We start from the raw sequence: 17607 nt of genomic DNA on the forward strand, positions 1-17607 counted from the left end.
CGCAACCTCTACAATACGGCAAGATGATACTCGAAAACAAGGGGTAGGGGTAAAAATAAGAAATAGGACTGGGCCCGTCTTGGGTTTTGGAACCCAAAGCTGGATTCTGTTCTATTTTCCATGTACGCCATACTTATGACACATCTTCAGAAAATCCCAGTAAAAATCAAACTAAACTTTAAACTCTCACTTTTTTAGCATTGCACCATTCCTGTAAGAGTGCCAACACACTAGACAACGCAAGGATGGAGCGGTACACGTATACACACGCAGGTCTGCCTAGAAGGAGTGCACACGGCTGGAGCGGGGTGGAGTTTGTAGAGGTTGAAATCCAATGGGAAACAAAACATTTGAATTGAATTCAGAACCATCAGCCAACTGTGTTTGCACACTGTGGAATTAGACCTCCGCATTTAACCCATCCATGCAGTGAAACACCCACATACATGCACGCTAGTGAACACACACACTAGGGGGCAGTGAGCACACTTGCACGGAGCAGTGGGCAGCCCTATCCACAGCGCCCGGGGAGCAATTGGGGGTTAGGTGCCTTGCTCAAGGGCACTTCAGTCATGGACTTTCAGCCGAGGGGATCGAACCGACAACCTTCCGGTCACAGGGCTGGTTCCCTAACCACGACTGCCCCCGTGCAGTGGACCAGAAACAAAGAAATACGGGCCTTCGAAAGAAAACTTTGGTGACGGCCAGATACAGAGCCGAGTAGACGACAGCCACGAAGGCAAAGATTTCATATAGAACAGGAAAGGAGTGCACAGCATCACTACTGTCCTCCATCTTGGATTTTCATCCGTCTTCTGCCTGCACGTTTCTATTGGTTGATGTGCCTCCACATCAGAATCTGTTGCAGCAAAAGTTGAAACGGTTTGAACTTTTTCGATGCTCGACTATGTGTTATTTCACCAAATACAGGCGCGATTCTAGCCCGACAGAGCTGACACAGCGTCCTAACTGAAATACAATGGGGGACCCTAACAGCCTCGCTATGAGGAGTATATATTCCTACTGTCCACTACTGCCTACTGGGACTGCTAAACTGAGCACCATTTGGACATTTGAAATTGCAGCATTTGAATACACAGAAAAAATATCACCAAGTTGAATGTCTTTCTTTGTAATGTCTTCACTTTAATATTAAGCAGCACTCCATAGCAAAATTACCAACTAAAAAAATTAAATAAATCACTAAGAGTTAATTTAACTAAATAGCAGAGTGGATTTTTTATCTGATCACTGGTTCCACTTTCCTAGACCCAGATGAAGCCCAGACATTAAGATGTTCTGTGGTGAATCATCACCGGCGTTGCAGTTTAGTCCAAGAGCAGGCCTAATCCATGCCCAGCAAACAGGCAAGATACTGTATTAGCTTCATGAAAACATGGGATATTTAGTGGACATGAGGGGCTAAAACTGCTACCTCTACAAACTGTTTCTTGTTAGTCTTTGTAAAGGCTTTAACAATAATACAACTTTCTTAAAGGAGAATTCCACCAATTTTTCAAAATTAAATCATTAAGATGTAAACAAAGGTATTCCAAATGCTCTGATGTGAAATGCACCATTGTAGAGACCCTAAAGAGCAGGTATTATTTGGGTGGTGGGTCACACTCAGCACTGCACTGACACTGACGTGGTGGTGGCAGCGTGTTAACGTGTGCTGCGCTGGTACGAGTGGATCAGACACACCAGTGCTGTCCACTCTATTAGACAGTCCTACCTGTTGGTCCACCTTGTAGATGTAAAGTCAGTGCTGATAGCTCATCTGCTGCTGCACAGTTTGTGTTGGTCATCCTCTTGTCCTTCATCAGTGCTTAGAGGACACTGTATGGCTGGATATTTTTGGTTCTTGGTCCAGCAGTGACACTGAGGTGTTTAAAACTCCAGCAGCACTGCTGTGTCTGATCCACTCGCACCAGTGCAACACACACTAACACACCACCACCATGTCAGTGTCACTGCAGTGCTGAGAATGATCCACCACCCAAATAGTACCTGCTCTGTGGGGGTCCTGACCACTGAAGAACAGGGTGAAAAGGTACAGTCTGTAATTGTAGAACTACAAAGTGCACCTATATATGAATGACTTTGTTTTTTCTTTTTTCCACAAATGAATTATGCAGAAACTTTAAAAATGGTGGAATTCCTTTTTAAGTTATGGACAAGCAGGGAGGTCAGATTTCTACATCATGACATCAACTAAATCTTGGCATTCATAACCTTTTCCTTGTTAGTTTTTGTAGAGAACATCCTCAACAGATTTACAGCCTAAACTAAACAAGGCCTATGTAGTGTATGCTTCTTTCAGATGACAGGTCAGTCGCACCTATCAGATCCAGTCCACTCCAGATATGAGGGAATGTAGTAACGTCAGTCTCTGAGATGAGAATACCCCTTTAAAATAAGGCTAGTGGCACAGTGCTGGATTATTTACTCTTAGTGTCATGCAGCAATGTTTATGCAGTTGTATATTCAGCCAAAGAGTTGACTCACTGTGATCATATTGCATGGTTTTAAGTATCTAAGATCATCTTGCATAGATAGGATATTCTTTCACGCATGAAGCAAAAACATACTAAGGTGTCTGAGGTGGCTTTACATATCGTTAAAGTGGATAAGGCAGTCCGTGCTGGGTCGAACAAGCATCTTTGGATTGGAATGATAAACAAAACGAAAGCTTTGAGGAGCTACTGTAGTGCTGCAGCTGCTCAGCCGTCCGATCTTCGGGATGAAGGGTGGACTCCCCGCTGATCCGACTCTCAACCGCACATGGTCAGGTACAGCCACTGTGTGTGACAAAGATGGTTACATGGATAAAAGGAAGCATGAAGGCACACAAGATTTACTGTATAATAATACTACATAACACTTTACATCAGGGCATCGACATCGCAAATGAACACAGTGCGTCCCAGAAGTGCAAACTTTGTCCAGATGTACGGTGGTCGAGAAGACCCAACAAACTGCAAATAAAAAACGAGCTGCAAAACTCAGAAAGCACTTTCATCAAAATGATGATACAGGCATTACATTTCATAAACGCGCTGCAAATACAGAAAACAACATGCAACTTCAGAAACGCTGCTAAGCCAGTCACAACACAGCCGAGGTGTTTCTGGAGGACACTCAGAGAGGACGGGTCTATTCAGACTTTTAAATTCTGGGCAGCACAAACACTCACCGGTAAAAGTGACTTTTATTTGAGTAGATCACTGCTATCACTGTATCGTAAGGGGAATTAGCTGTAGAGTGTAAGTGTGAACGTTTAATTAGTAATACCAGATTAACTACTACAGTACAGCTGTGACATGTCAGACAGCATACTAGCCAGCCAGGTTAACCATGAACTGGGGATGTGAGCGTCCACGGTGTGATCTACTTCTGTCAGTGATCTTCTGTCATAGATATTCCATCCCCTTTGAGCCCTTTGAGCTGTTTGAGTCTTCCAGAGACATTTCCCTTGTGTTGTGACTCACTTCCGTTGTGCTGTGTCTCACTTCCCTTGTGTTGTGGCTCACTTCCCTTGTGTTGTGACTCACTTCCGTTGTGATGTGGCTCACTTCCCTTGTGTTGTGGCTCACTTCCCTTGTGCTGTGGCTCACTTCCCTTGTGCTGTGGCTCACTTCTGTTGTGCTGTGGCTCACTTCCCTTGTGTTGTGGCTCACTTCCCTTGTGCTGTGGCTCACTTCCCTTGTGCTGTGGCTCACTTCCCTTGTGTTGTGACTCACTTCCCTTGTGCTGTGGCTCACTTCCCTTGTGTTGTGGCTCACTTCCCTTGTGCTGTGGCTCACTTCCCTTGTGTTGTGGCTCACTTCCCTTGTGCTGTGGCTCACTTCCCTTGTGTTGTGGCTCACTTCCCTTGTGCTGTGGCTCACTTCCCTTGTGCTGTGGCTCACTTCCGTTGTGTTGTGACTCACTTCCGTTGTGCTGTGGCTCACTTCCCTTGTGTTGTGACTCACTTCCCTTGTGTTGTGACTCACTTCCGTTGTGTTGTGACTCACTTCCGTTGTGTTGTGACTGGCTTTGCAATGTTTCTGAAGTTGCATGTTGTTTTCTGTTTTTGCAGTGCATTTATACATATATAAATGAAAACTGGTGTCGTCATTTTGATAAAAGTGCTTTCTAACTTTGCAGAGCGTCTAAACAAATTTGCAGCGCTTTGTAAAATGCAGCTTCCATGTTGTCACTGTGATGAAAGTGCTTTCTGCGTTTGGCAGCTCATTTTTATTTGCAGTTTGTTGGGTCTTCACGGCCACTGTACATAAACTATGTTCTTTATGCCTTACACACATACACCGTCTTGCCAAAAGTATGTGGAAACCTGACCACCACACCTATATGAACTTGTTGGACATCCCATTCCAAAATTAATATGGAGTTGCACCCCCTTGACTCTTCCATAAGATTTTGGAGTCTGTCTGCTGGAATTTGTGCCCATTTAGTCAAAAAAGTATTTGTGAGGTCAGGCACTTATCGTTGGACAAGAAGGCCTGGTTCATAATCTGCATTCCAGTTCATCTCAAAGGTGTTCTGTGGGTTTGAGGTCAGGACTCTGGAGACAGGCAGGACACTGAAGTTCCTCCGCACGAAATTCATCAAACCATGTCTTTATGGAGCTCAAAGGTTCTTCCCCAAACTGCTGCCACAAAGTTAGAAGCATATAATTGTCTAAGATGTCTTTGTGTGCTGTAGTATTAACATCACACTTCAGTGGAACTAAGGGGCCTGAAAAACAGCCCCAGCTCATTATCCCTCCTCCACCAAACTCTACTGTTGTCACCATGCATTCTGGTAGGTGGTGTCCTCCTGGCATCCGCCAAACCCAGATTCGTCTATCAGACCACCAGATAGAGAAGCGTGATTCATCACTCCTGAGAATGTTCCCACTGGTCTTTAATCCAGTGGCGGCGCTTTACACCAGTCCAGCCAACACCTGGCATTGCGCATAGTGGTCTTAGGCTTGTGTGCAGCAGCTCGGCCATTGACCAATTTCTCAAAGCTCCCAAAGCACAGTTCTTGTGCAGTTTGGAATGCTGAGCTGTTGCTCCTACATGCTTCCATTTCACAGTATTAGTACTTATCGTTGACTACGGCAAATCTAGCAGGGCAAACTGACGCAAAGGTGGCTTAAAGTCATCGAGCTCTTCGGTACGACTCATTCTACTGCCAGTGTTTGTCTATGTAGACTGCAAGGCTTTGTGCTTGAGTTTATACATCTGTTTATACAATGAGTGTTGTTGAAACAGCTGAAGTCAATAATTAGAAGGGGAGTCCACATACTTTTGGCCATATAGTGTATATGAGATATACATTCAGCCACTGTTGCTCTCACTGAAACTGGAAACTGTACTCACTTCGTGGAAATTACATGATTTACATGTTCTTGTGAACTCTGCATTGACACAAAATTAATAATATCACCTTAAGGGTCAAATTTGAGACAAATGCAAATCAATCACAGTTAATTATTTTGCTCGTATGACAGCCCTAACTTATACACAAGCTTTTCCAGGAACAAATGATCAGCAGGCTGATGGGCAGAAGAAAGCTTCTGAAACAAGAACACCTGTTTGGATGATTCAAAGCATTCGACAAGCAGCCCTTCCATGACACCTGCTGGATTATAAGCAATACTGCACTAACTGTTGTCCTGTGTTTCAGCTGGGAGAGTTATAAATGCTTAGACCAGAGCACATATAAAGAGGCTTCGTACTCTGCAATCACCTGAAAGTTTCAATGGCCAAAACCTTTTTCAATCTGCAAAATTACAACTTTACAGGAGAGGGAAAAACCTTCTTTATTTTTAATGTAAGTCTATGGAACCAGACCTTTTTCTATGTAATTTTTGGCCATTTCTTTTGATCCGTTCATCATGAAATGTACAGACAATGTAAAGCGCAACAGTCATTTTCAAATATTGTCAAAAACTGAAAAATGCCAAAAATGGAGATATGAGGTTCTGTTTGGGGTTTTCTGCAATCGCCTGAAAGTTTCCTTTAGAAGAGCCACTGCTATAAAAACTTGGGCATTCAGAGACTTTATCAATTAACCCATCAGTGGTTCTGCACAGGTCTGTGTAAAACATTCAATACTCACTTCTGAGAGGTTAAGCTCAGCCACTCCAGTTCCATCTCTGTCCAGTTGCTGGAAGGTTCCTGTTTAAAAAAAACATCATATTTAATAAACCACTAATACCGTGAGCTGTTGACGCCACCTCCTTAACCAGGACGTGATGTAACGTACTAAGTTAATTAGAACTGTTACATACTGAACATGGCCTCCAGCTTGACCAGGCAGCAGATGAAGTTATCAAAGTCGATCATCTCTTTGTCAGCGTATCGTGCCACCAGCACCTGGTTCAGCTTGTTGTTGAGCTTAAAACCTGAAACATGAGAAAAGAGAAATATATGAAACCGGAGAAACCTACATATCCATGTGCACCACTGTGAGGACCTAAAGATTCAAATGATGCAATGGATTCAGAGACAAACCCTGAAACAGACAACGATGGAGATGTTGCCTTACCAGCTGATTCCAAGGCCAGACGCATCTCATAGGAGCTCATGTTGCCTGACTTGTCCAGATCAAACTGCCGAAAAATTCCCTACAAAGACAGAAAAGGAAACAGAGTGATACACAGGTCAGAAAGCAGGACATTCACATTTGGTAAGGATGGAAAATTCCCATACAGCAGATTCTACAAAGGAGAGTTTTCTCAGTTAGCTAGATAACTTAAAGCAAAGTTAGGGATGTTCCTTAGCTCTTCTTCTACTGGACAATACAGACGTTTGGTCTAAACAAACAGACTAAATCCCACTTGATGAAATCAGAGCCTAAAACACCAGACTAAAGGACGGCTTCAGACCTCGTGCGGTCAAACCGGTCACACTTGAAACACACATCTGACTGTGAATTGACAAAGACACTCAAACACACATTTTGGACTGTTTAACTGAATCTGACCCCCAAGCAGGCTAATCAGATTACTGTTTACCCTGTTTGCATTTTGTTGTTTATTTACTGCACTGCATGTCATTCTTAATAAGTTTCTATTTGCCCACTTCAACACTGTAAATACAGTGAATGGACTGAACTGAATATGCAGAGAATGACACTGTAAACTGATTGCAGTACAATCTGATTTTCTACTACACAGTACTGTAAAGAATACTTTCTGCATACTTTTTGTACTGTTAGGATAAAGCTGTATGCAAAAGTTTGGGCGTCCCTGGTCAAATTACGTTTTGTTCATTTTCTAAGTGAAAGTAAATGAACACATTTTCTACAGAGAACACACCTTTGCACATTTTGATGCACAGTTACTGTGAACTTTGTTGAATTTAGCATATTGGGGGAAAAACACAAAATGTGGCAGGAAAGTTATGGCAGATTTAATAATGTTTTATGTTTTTCCAATACGTTAACCTCAGCAAATAATTAGAAATTGCGCACTTAGAAAATCAACAGAACTTGTACTTTAACCAGGGATGTTTTTGTACTGTACGGATACCTTTTGCACAAATTTGTCGCTGTGATATTGTGTTAATTGCTACAGTACTATCCATGAGAACAGCAAATGAATTTCATGTCATTTACTGTACACTATATGTAAATGTAGAGTGTATGTATATATATATATATATATATATATATATATATATATCGCTGTTGTCAGAACAAAACCTTGTATCTCCACAACATGTATCTTCTCAACATAAATAGCTGAGAACTTTTGCTTTTCATCATCTATGGTACATAATAACACACACACACACATATATATATATATATATCCTATCAGTAATATAGGTCCTAACACTGCTCTGTACAGCAAAAAATCAATTGCTCTCACCAGCCACTTCCGGATCTTATTCCACAGAATCTGGAACTCCACCAAGCCCAGACGAGCACTTCCGTCTTTCTGAGATTCACCTGAAGTCAAGGACACTTTGTAATCAGAGGTCTGTCTGTAAGATTTAAATGCAGTTCTCTAATAAAGTCAGAGTTGCTGTAGTGAGAGACCACCGGTTGGTTGCGTTTGTAAGAAAGGATACATCCATGAGGGCCACCATACACCTGCACGCCTCCAAACTGAAACCGTCTGTCTTTAAGTCTCTGTCTGAAAAACGCAAGAGAACAGAGTCACCTTATATACACATTCACTCATTCACTCAGTCACTCCCTTCCTCATTCACTATCTTCCTCCATCCTTCACTCTCTTCCTCCCTCATTCAATCCCTCACTCTCTCATTCACTCCCTCCCTCCCTTCCTCCCGTAATCACTCATTCCTTCCCTCGCTTATACGTATATTACCTATATTACATATGGAATAAAGTGAGCACTAGAAATAGAAGTAACATCAGGCTTACGTTTGCCCACGACTCTGTTCAGGATGGTCCTCAACTCATGGACTGATATCTCCATATCCTAATGAGCAAAACAGAGAGGCAGGAAAAGAGTGACTGCCCACAAAGGCCAATAACACCAGGCCAACAACACACAAAAAGACTCTTACCTCTCCTGACAGCTGAGCAAACATGGTTCTGAATGAGGCATCGATGTCTTGCTCTGTAATTTCTCCCTTGGAAAGCAAAACATGAAACATTACAATACACTCACACACATCTGTACGTGCTATTATTCACTGAGAAACGATGGAAAAACGACAACAAACAGTAAAAGTGCATGTAGAGTAACTGTTTCTCTGTGTCTTTGCTAAACAAGAGGTGTGAAAGTGGAATAGATAGATAGATAGACAGATAGATAGACAGACAGATAGACAGACAGATTCAACTTTATTGTCATTGCTCAGTATAAGGCAACAAAATGCAGTTAGCATCTACCAGAAGTGCAAATAGTAGCAATAGTGCAAAACGGACAGTGCAAATGTGCAAAAACAGGCGTAAATATGACGAATCTATGAAATATATAAGTATATCGCTGTTGTCAGAAGAAAACCTTGTAACTCCAAAATGGTGACTTTACAGGACAAGAAAAAAACACTTTCATTTTAATGTAAGTCAATGGAATTTTTTGCAAGTAATTTTGGGTCATTTCTTTTGGTCCATTCACCATGAAATTTACATACAATATAAAGGACAACAGGCATTAATTAAGTGAGAATTTCATTGTACAGTGTAGCTGCCTGTTTCTGCTGTGCATATGACAATAAAACTCTTGAATCTTGAATTTTCAAATGATGTCAAAAATTAAAAAATGACAAAAAAGGAGATACGAGGTTTTCTTCCGACAGCAGCGATATAAACAATATATATGCAATTATAAATATATCTATGAATGATATATACATGTATATATAAACATAATACTATAAATACAAAGTGTCATTGTAACCACCATGGCAAGTGCAGCCTTGATATGTCTAAAATGAGAAAATTCCAACATGGGAGCATCTGCTGTCTGTGTTCTTACCTCTTCGTCCAGGATGAATGACACGTCATCATCCATCTCTCTGGAAAAACATTGAAACATTTCATATTGGTCACTTTTCAGAGCTGGATATACGTTTTAATGTCTGTAGGCTCCTGAGCGGCCATTCTAAATCATTTACACACAAAAATGAGGGTCCTTTAAGGGTTCTTTAGTAAAAGCAATGATTCAATTTAGAATCATTTTATGCCTAAATGGTTCTTTGCAAAGTGAAATGATTCTTTAGATGAAGAGTGAATGACGTATTGTATACAGGGGCGGCACGGTGGTGCAGTGGGTAGCGCTGCTGGGTGGCCAGGGTCCTTTCCCTGTGTTCTCCCCGTGTCTGCGTGGGTTTCCTCTGGGTGCTCCGGTTTCCTCCCACAGTCCAAAGACATGCAGTGTATGAGTGTGTGAATGTGTATGTATATCTGTCTGTCTGGCCTCTGAGGGACTGGCGACCTGTCCAGGGTGTGTCCTGCCTGCTGCCCATTGACCATTGGAATAGACTCCAGCACCCCCCCCCAAACCCCTGCGATCCAGCAGGATAAGCGGCTTAGAAAATGAGTGTGTGTATGTTGTGTACGGTTCTGTATAGAACCTTTTTGAAAATTATTCAATATAATATCTACTATTGTTACAAGCGTCACATCATAACAATAGCAGAAGAATCAGTCAGTTAAAAGTCTGAAATGTGTTTTTACTCTGACTTTTAACCTGTTCAGTAGAATATTCCACATACAGAAACACCACTGAGAGGCAGCTCCTGGCAAACACGGGAACTATTAACTAATACGGGAACAATTAACTGTGTAAACGATAATCAGAATTTACTTACTGTGTCTCGGACTGCTTCTCGGTGAAGACTCTGAGGACGAAATCAGCTTCTTTCCCAGGCTCGAAGGTGGAAGGGACAACCAGATACTCTCCCGGAGGCAGGCGGAGTCGTGAGCTCACCTCCCGCAGGTTGATGAAGGTCTCGGAACGGGCACAGGAAGAGTGGCGAAGGAAAAAGTCCTTCTTCAGGTGCACACTCTGGCAACCTTGGAACTATGCAATAAGAAAACACTCAGCATCAGTTATCGGGGTGTAGTGGGTAGTGTAGGTGCATACGCAGCCTGTCTGCAGCCACCTTGCCTTCTATTGGAATTTTTCCAAATTATGCCGAATACTTTTGAATGAGTTGCTCATTAGAGGCAGGGGTGGAAAGATGATGGGTAGCTCTCATCTCATGAGGACCTGATGGTTAAAGCTCAAGAGGCCTGTGCCATGGACAAGTGCTAAGTACAGAAGTTTGGCTACGTTCACATTACAACCCTCATTGCTCAAATCCGATCTCTCTGACACGATGGTTCACACTCGTTTAGGTAAGTGACACAAATCTGTCATTAATGTGACGAACCAGCGTCCTGAAATGACCCTCATGGCACATCCTACTCAGTAACGTCACGTGAATGAATCACGTTCATCATCAGCACAAACTAACGAGCAGAACGAGCTTCACTGACAAGATCATTAACTCTGATCAGCTCTCAGCTTCATTATTAGAGCGAGACGAAGGAGAAAAAGGTGAGATGAGCTGCTTTTCCACCGTTTACAGGCTTTAACTTCTGTTCGGCGCTGTTGCCATGGGAACGCTGAATGATGGTCACGCGCAGTGGAATAAAAGCACATGAATTCCGATCTGAGCGTCACATTAAGGTCACATGGCCACGAATTGGATACGTATCCGATCTAGGACCACATATGAAAACGGCTCAGGTCGGATTTGAAAAGATCAGATTTGTGTGTCCACACAGCCCTGAAAACATCAGATCTGAGTCACATTAGGGCAAAAAATCGAATTTGTGCCACTTCAACCTGGTAATGTGAACGTAGCCTTTGTAGGAAGCAGGTTGTAGGAAGAGCAAATGAGTTTGTACCCAATATTGACTGACAAAAAACTCCTTTTGGGAGGTTTAAAGCAGGACTGACTTACAAAGGCTACGTTTACACAGCAGGTAAAAGTGGCCCAAATCTGATTTTCTCACCAAATCAGATTTTTTTGTTTGATTGTTCAGATTATCTTTTAAATGTGATCTGTATGCGACATCAGTCTGAACAGATCAGCTTCTAAACCGACCCGCATGCGCAAAAGAACAGTGCTTCATGTGGCTCATCCAGAGGTAAACAGTCATAATGCCAGTGAATGCCTGTCGCTCCCAGAGCTTCAGTCTTGTCTTCGCCAGCATCACAGGAGCGATTATGAAGTTCCAGTGATTGACAGCTGGGACTCATCACCCATAATGTGTTCGAGTTCGCCGTAAAAAGGGCTCGTTTTTCGGCCACAGCCACTTCTTTAGTTCGTGTCCTCGGACTCTTTAAACTGTTCTCTGACGCTGCAGCCTCGGTCTCCTCCAGTCGCGTTCGGCCGCTTCGTTCGAAACCTCTTCAAACATGGAGCGGTTTGATGAGTCTCTTCTAATTTTTTGTACAGAAACATCAGCCTAAATTTTTATGAGTCTCAGCAGCGCGAAATTATGACGGATGTCGAGTTGGACTGACGTAAAAGTCGCATGAATTCCGATCTGGCTGTTCAGACTGAGTCGCATTGCAGATTGAATACGTAATTAATTGAACTTAATTGAACTGCTGATTTAACTGAGTGGTCACCTTGTGTCACACCCTCCAGTGAATGAGAAATCAATACTGTACATGTGTGCATTTCAACCGTAGATAATCTGAAAGCAGCACAGACAGAGCAAGATGTTTACCTCCTCTGGGACCTGAAAAAGAGAGAAAGATAAGAGTCAGACAATATTATAAATAAATCACAAAATCTGCTCAACGTCCAGTTTACTCTACGACACCCCAACACTTGACCCCTGAACTGCTAACCTCATAGATAGCGAAGCCAATGGTGTGCATGTCCTGGCCCTGCTTGCGGTAGCGTCGGCGGTCCTTCTGCATCAGAGCCACCAGGAAGCTGCAGGCTTTTTCATCATCTTCTGGATCGTCATCCTCCTCCAGCAGGGTGATCTTATACTGCGGGTTTATCCAGAACGTGTCTGACAGAGAGACATGAATCACAAACATCAATCATCAGGGTATAAACACAGCCTTCGACCAGCAGTGACCGTGACTGAATCTAGAACATCAGCGCCATTATGGAAAGTAAGTTAGAAGCCAGCCAACACTGGAGTAGCCAGCCAGCCAGCATAGGACCCCCTAAATAACAGGGGGTATTTCGCGCACTGTCTACCATAATGCTGATTTCAGCTAGCACCATCATTTCAGCTGTTCTAGCCCTTTTTATTTGTGTGTTATAACTGCTTATACAACAGTTAGTTCCGGCCACGCAAGCTGATTGGTTGAGAAGCGTTCTAACTGTGCTGATATTTCGCCATAACATTACAGGGTTTTCACAAACACTCTATCACCCCGCTCAGACGCCGTTGCTAAGCAACGACTTCAATAGGAGACACTCAAGCCATTTGAACGTTTTAACTTCTTAAAAACAGAAACAGAAAATGGACACTTAAGATCACATTCGACCGACAGCCGATTTGGTCAGACTCTGAAGATGAGACGACACTAAACTCCCAAACTGTCATCACCACTGAGCAGCTTTTCAGTCGGCAGCTGTGACAGAAGAACAGCTAAACAACCTGGAATCAGCCAGAAATGAACCCAACACCATTCGCCAAACGTGTAGTCTGATCTTCAGAGTCTGTAATCGGACCGAGCCATAAAACTGCCGCAATAAAAAAACAAAAAGCTGCTCAGTGGTGAGACAGTTTGGGAATTTAGTGTAAGGAGCTGGAGAACGAACTGCCGGCTGTGCAGCGAGTGGGCGGAGTTCGTTACTGTGACGTAGAACAAGCTGCTTGTTAAGGAACTATAATTTGGTGAAGGAACTGCGAACATTAAAACATATTAAACGCCGCGTTCACGACCCAGTTTATTAATTTATTACTGTATTTATTTAACTGTTGTATAAAAGCGGGCGGCACGGTGGTTGTCGCCTGTCGCCTCACAGCAAGAATGGCCTGGGTTCGATTCCCGGCTGGGAGACCGGGGTCATTTCTGTGTGGAGTTTGCCTGTTCTCCCCGTGTCTGCGTGGGTTTCCTCCGGGTACTCCGGTTTCCTCCCACAGTCCAAAAACATGCAGTCAGGCTGATTGGACATGCTGAATTGCCCCTAGGTGTGAGTGTGAGTGTGACTGTGTATGTCTGTCTGCCCTGCGATGGACTGGCGACCTGTCCAGGGTGTATCCTGCCTTCCGCCCAATGACAGCTGGGATAGGCTCCAGCACCCCACCGCAACCCAGAAGGATAAGCGGTTTAGATGATGTATGTATGTATTGTATAAAAGCAATAGAACATGCGAGGTTGTGTGTTATCGCAAATGTGTCCCTGCAAGTGAGAGCATCTTAAAGTTCACTCTTAGACTAGTACGTGTCAGCTCACGCTGTACAGGTGTTGCTGCACAATTTGTTAGCCACATTTTTTTTAATCTACTTGCTGAACACTGTTAACCATTATCTGGGTGGTGGAGATTTCTCACCACTACACCAACATGGTACTGGCATGGTGTGCTGTGTGCTTGTGGTGCTGGTACAGGAGTACCTGTTACAGCAATGTTTTTAGGGGTTTTCATACATGCCACTGTCGCTAAGCTCAGAGTGGTTTACCATCTAAATACATCCATCCAAAGAAGTGTCTGAGTATATGATTAATTGTGTGAGTATAAGCAGCTGTGTGAGTATGTGTGTATTCCTCACTGGCGTGGTTCCTGCAGCCTCCTGCCGTGCTCCCTCTCCTCCAGCCACCCTCAAATTTGATGGTGTTCCAGTAACTCAGGCTGTCATCACTCAGAGCATCAGGCGTCAGATTACAGATTTCCAGCCGTGAGAACTGACGCTTAAACTCCTGAAATGACATCCTGAAAGAGAGAGAGAGAGCCGTTACACTGCTGTCTCGACTTGAGAGACAACTATTGAGGAATGGCATTAATGTATTACTAAAAAAAGTCAACGGTTCTTTATTCATAATTCATTTAAATTATTCATTTCACTTTTTATTAAGTAATAACTTCTTTAAAAAAATCTACTTATTTATTTATTAATTGCTCTTGTGAAACTGTAACTTGTAAAGGAATGACTGCTGCTCTGAACTGAGAGAACAAGAGAGAAAGATGGGACAGAGAAACAGAGTAGGAGAAAGTGAGAGAGAGTAAAAATAAGAAAGAAAAAGACAAAATAAAGTATAAGAAACTCCAAACAACACCGGACAGTGTCATAAAGATGTGACCAATGCAGAGAACTGGGGACCAGTGTGGAGACATAAGAATCAGTTTGGGTACCAGTGATAAGAAATAGTGACCAGTGTGGAGTAATAGGGACTAATATGGAGTGATGGTTACCAGTGAGGAGAAATAGCGACCAGTGTGGAGAAATGGGGACCGATGTGGAGAAACAGGGACGAACTTGGAGAAATGGGGACGAGTGAAGAGAAATAAAGATCAATGTGGAGAAATGGGGACCGATGTAGAAAAATGGGGAACAGCGTGGAGAAGTGGGGAGCAGTGACGATAAATAAGGACCAGTGTGGAGAAATGGGGACCAGTGTGGAAAAATGGGGACCAGTGTGGAAAAATGGGGACCAGTGAAGAGAAATAAAGACCAATGTGGAAAAATGGGACCAATGTAGAAAAACAGGGACCAATACGGAGAAATAGGGACCAGTGAAAAGAAATAAGGACCAGTGTGAAGAGATGGGGACCAATGTGGAAAAATAAAGACCAATGTGGAGAAATAAAGAACAATGTGGAAAAATAAAGACCAATGTGGAGAAATAAAGACCAATGTGGAGAAATGGGGACCAATGTAGAAAAACAGGGACCAATATGGAGAAATGGGGAACAGCGTGGAGAAATGGGGAGCAGTGAAGAGAAATAAGGACCAGTGTGGAGAAATGGGGACCAGTGTAGAAAATCATGGACAGATATGGAGAAATGGGGATCAGCATGGAGAAAATAGGGACCAGTGAAGAGAAAATAAAGATCAATGTGGAGAAATGGGGACCAATGTAGAAAAACAGGGACCAATATGGAGAAATGGGAAACAGCATGAAGAAATGGAGAACAGCGTGGAGAAATGGAGAACAGCGTGGAGAAATGGGGACCAGTGAAAAGCAATAAGGACCAATGTGAAGAAATGGGGACTAATGTGGAAAAATGGGGAGCAGTAAAGAGAAATAAAGACCAATGTGGAGAAATGGGACCAATGTAGAAAAACAGGGACCAATATGGAGAAATGGAGAACAGCGTGGAGAAATGGGGACCAGTGAAAAGCAATAAGGACCAGTGTGAAGAAAAGGGGACTAATGTGGAAAAATGGGGAGCAGTAAAGAGAAATAAAGACCAATGTGGAGAAATGGGACCAATGTAGAAAAACAGGGACCAATATGGAGAAATGGGGAACAGCGTTGAGAAATGGGGAGCAGTGTGGAGAAATAAGGACCAGTGTGGAGAAAATGGGACCAGTGTAGAAAAACATGGACAAATATGGAGAAATGGGGATCAGTATAGAGAAAATAGGGACCAGTGAAGAGAAATAAGGGCCAGTAAAGAGAAATGGGCCTGGTATGGAGAAATATGGACCAATTAGGGACCAAGCTGAATGAATATAACTCACCAGAACTCTCCATCCTCCATTTTGGAGTTCATCTCCTCTTTTTCAGCAGGATCAATTGCATTCCATTCAGAAGAACTGGATAAGACACGTGGAAATGTCAACAGTACAGTTATTTCGTATTTAGTGGATTTCAGCCCATAAAACGAGTTTCATTCACATGATCCGACAAACATTCTTGTCAGAAATACTGCAGGCTTTTTCTTTAAAATATATACTACGTCTTCAAATTAAATGTCACTTCAAGAAGGAACTATGCTGTTAGGTACTAATATATGAACGAATTAATAACTAATATATTGTAATTGTGCTACAAAGTTGGCAATAAACTCATTTCAACTCGACGACTCACTTGTCACTCCAGGCTCCTGTCCATTCGATCTGCCCCCAAGGGTTCCGGACACGGATCAGTCTTTCTCTATTACCACGGAAATTCACCTAAGACCCCAAACCCCGCACATACGGAAACATTTAATATAATCAGCACTAAAAGAAAATAAACTGAAGTTCTATGTATAGAGCAGAGCTTTTCTGCCCAGCAGATGGTGATGTTGCCCTGGTCCAATGAATTTTGTGCAGCTTCTCAGCACAACTAATGTAGGTAAATAAAAACTTTTACATAAAAAACTTTCTAGTTCACGAAAAAACATTTGCACTGAAAGTGCAGACTGACCTCCGTGAGACCTGTAACGGAGTAGGCGTGGCCTTTCACCAACTTCTTGAAAGTGATCGCTTCCATGTCAAAGGCACTAGTAATCTGTGAAGGTAAAACATAAACACACACTTGTCAAGTTGTTCTCTTTACAAAACAGTTAAGGTACCTGTAACTCATAACACACACTACAGTACATAACTGTGTGACAGTGACATCAAATGAACTGTGGCGTTTGGCAGCGCAATAATATGATCATGTTTTGCTGAATATGTTAGTATGTAATATCAGGTTATTGAGCTTATTAAGCTGTATTTCTATGTATGAAAGGTGCTGCACAAAAACAGGAGCACTTAAAAGTTTGGACACACTTGATTGAGTGTATTATTTTCAATATCTTAAAGATATTTTGGACCCAAAGCTTAATGCCTAATCCTAAATGCTGGAAATGTATTTTTAAGACAAACACAAATGTTGATCGCCTATGCGCAAATTTACTCGACCGCCCAATTTTCACAATATTAAAACCAAAATAAAGTATTGACTGAAGTACTAAGCAAGACACCAGAAGGTATTTAGGGATTTTTTTATTCAACATTTCAAGTTTAAGAAGTTATTTAATGATAAATAACTTACTATAATATTATTCATAATAATTTTTGATCCTGTTATCTGCCCCAAGCTTTGCCTTTTGATTACTAATTCTATTAGAACTTAATTCTTCATGTTATTCAGCTTTCTCAGTCATTAAGGGATCGGCTACAGCTCTGTTCATCATTCTGGCCACAACTAACATTTATTCATTTTTACAAATTGCTACCAATTAGCTGACACCT

The 17607-nt window shown here is 42.4% G+C and overlaps 1 protein-coding gene across 2 annotated transcripts in view; it reads right to left on the minus strand.

Moving 5' to 3' along the window:
* Nucleotides 1-2078: 2078 nt before the first annotated feature.
* Nucleotides 2079-17607, minus strand: part of LOC118804658 (calpain-1 catalytic subunit-like) — a 41031-nt gene continuing 25502 nt past the window's right edge. For both annotated transcript variants that reach the window (XM_036565228.1, XM_036565229.1), the window contains 16 exons: nt 16793-16876; nt 16472-16557; nt 16123-16197; nt 14209-14369; nt 12323-12492; nt 12199-12210; nt 10284-10495; nt 9449-9488; nt 8532-8597; nt 8386-8443; nt 8070-8134; nt 7868-7936; nt 6541-6619; nt 6284-6397; nt 6112-6170; nt 2079-2801 (listed from right to left, as the gene is read on the minus strand). In XM_036565228.1, coding sequence (XP_036421121.1) covers nt 2775-2801; nt 6112-6170; nt 6284-6397; nt 6541-6619; nt 7868-7936; nt 8070-8134; nt 8386-8443; nt 8532-8597; nt 9449-9488; nt 10284-10495; nt 12199-12210; nt 12323-12492; nt 14209-14369; nt 16123-16197; nt 16472-16557; nt 16793-16876 — 1377 coding nt within the window. In that variant the 3' untranslated portion in view covers nt 2079-2774. The remainder of the gene's footprint in view (nt 2802-6111; nt 6171-6283; nt 6398-6540; nt 6620-7867; nt 7937-8069; nt 8135-8385; nt 8444-8531; nt 8598-9448; nt 9489-10283; nt 10496-12198; nt 12211-12322; nt 12493-14208; nt 14370-16122; nt 16198-16471; nt 16558-16792; nt 16877-17607) is intronic.

The sequence above is a fragment of the Colossoma macropomum genome, unplaced genomic scaffold (assembly GCF_904425465.1).
Source record: "Colossoma macropomum unplaced genomic scaffold, Colossoma_macropomum, whole genome shotgun sequence".
NCBI lineage: Eukaryota > Metazoa > Chordata > Actinopteri > Characiformes > Serrasalmidae > Colossoma > Colossoma macropomum.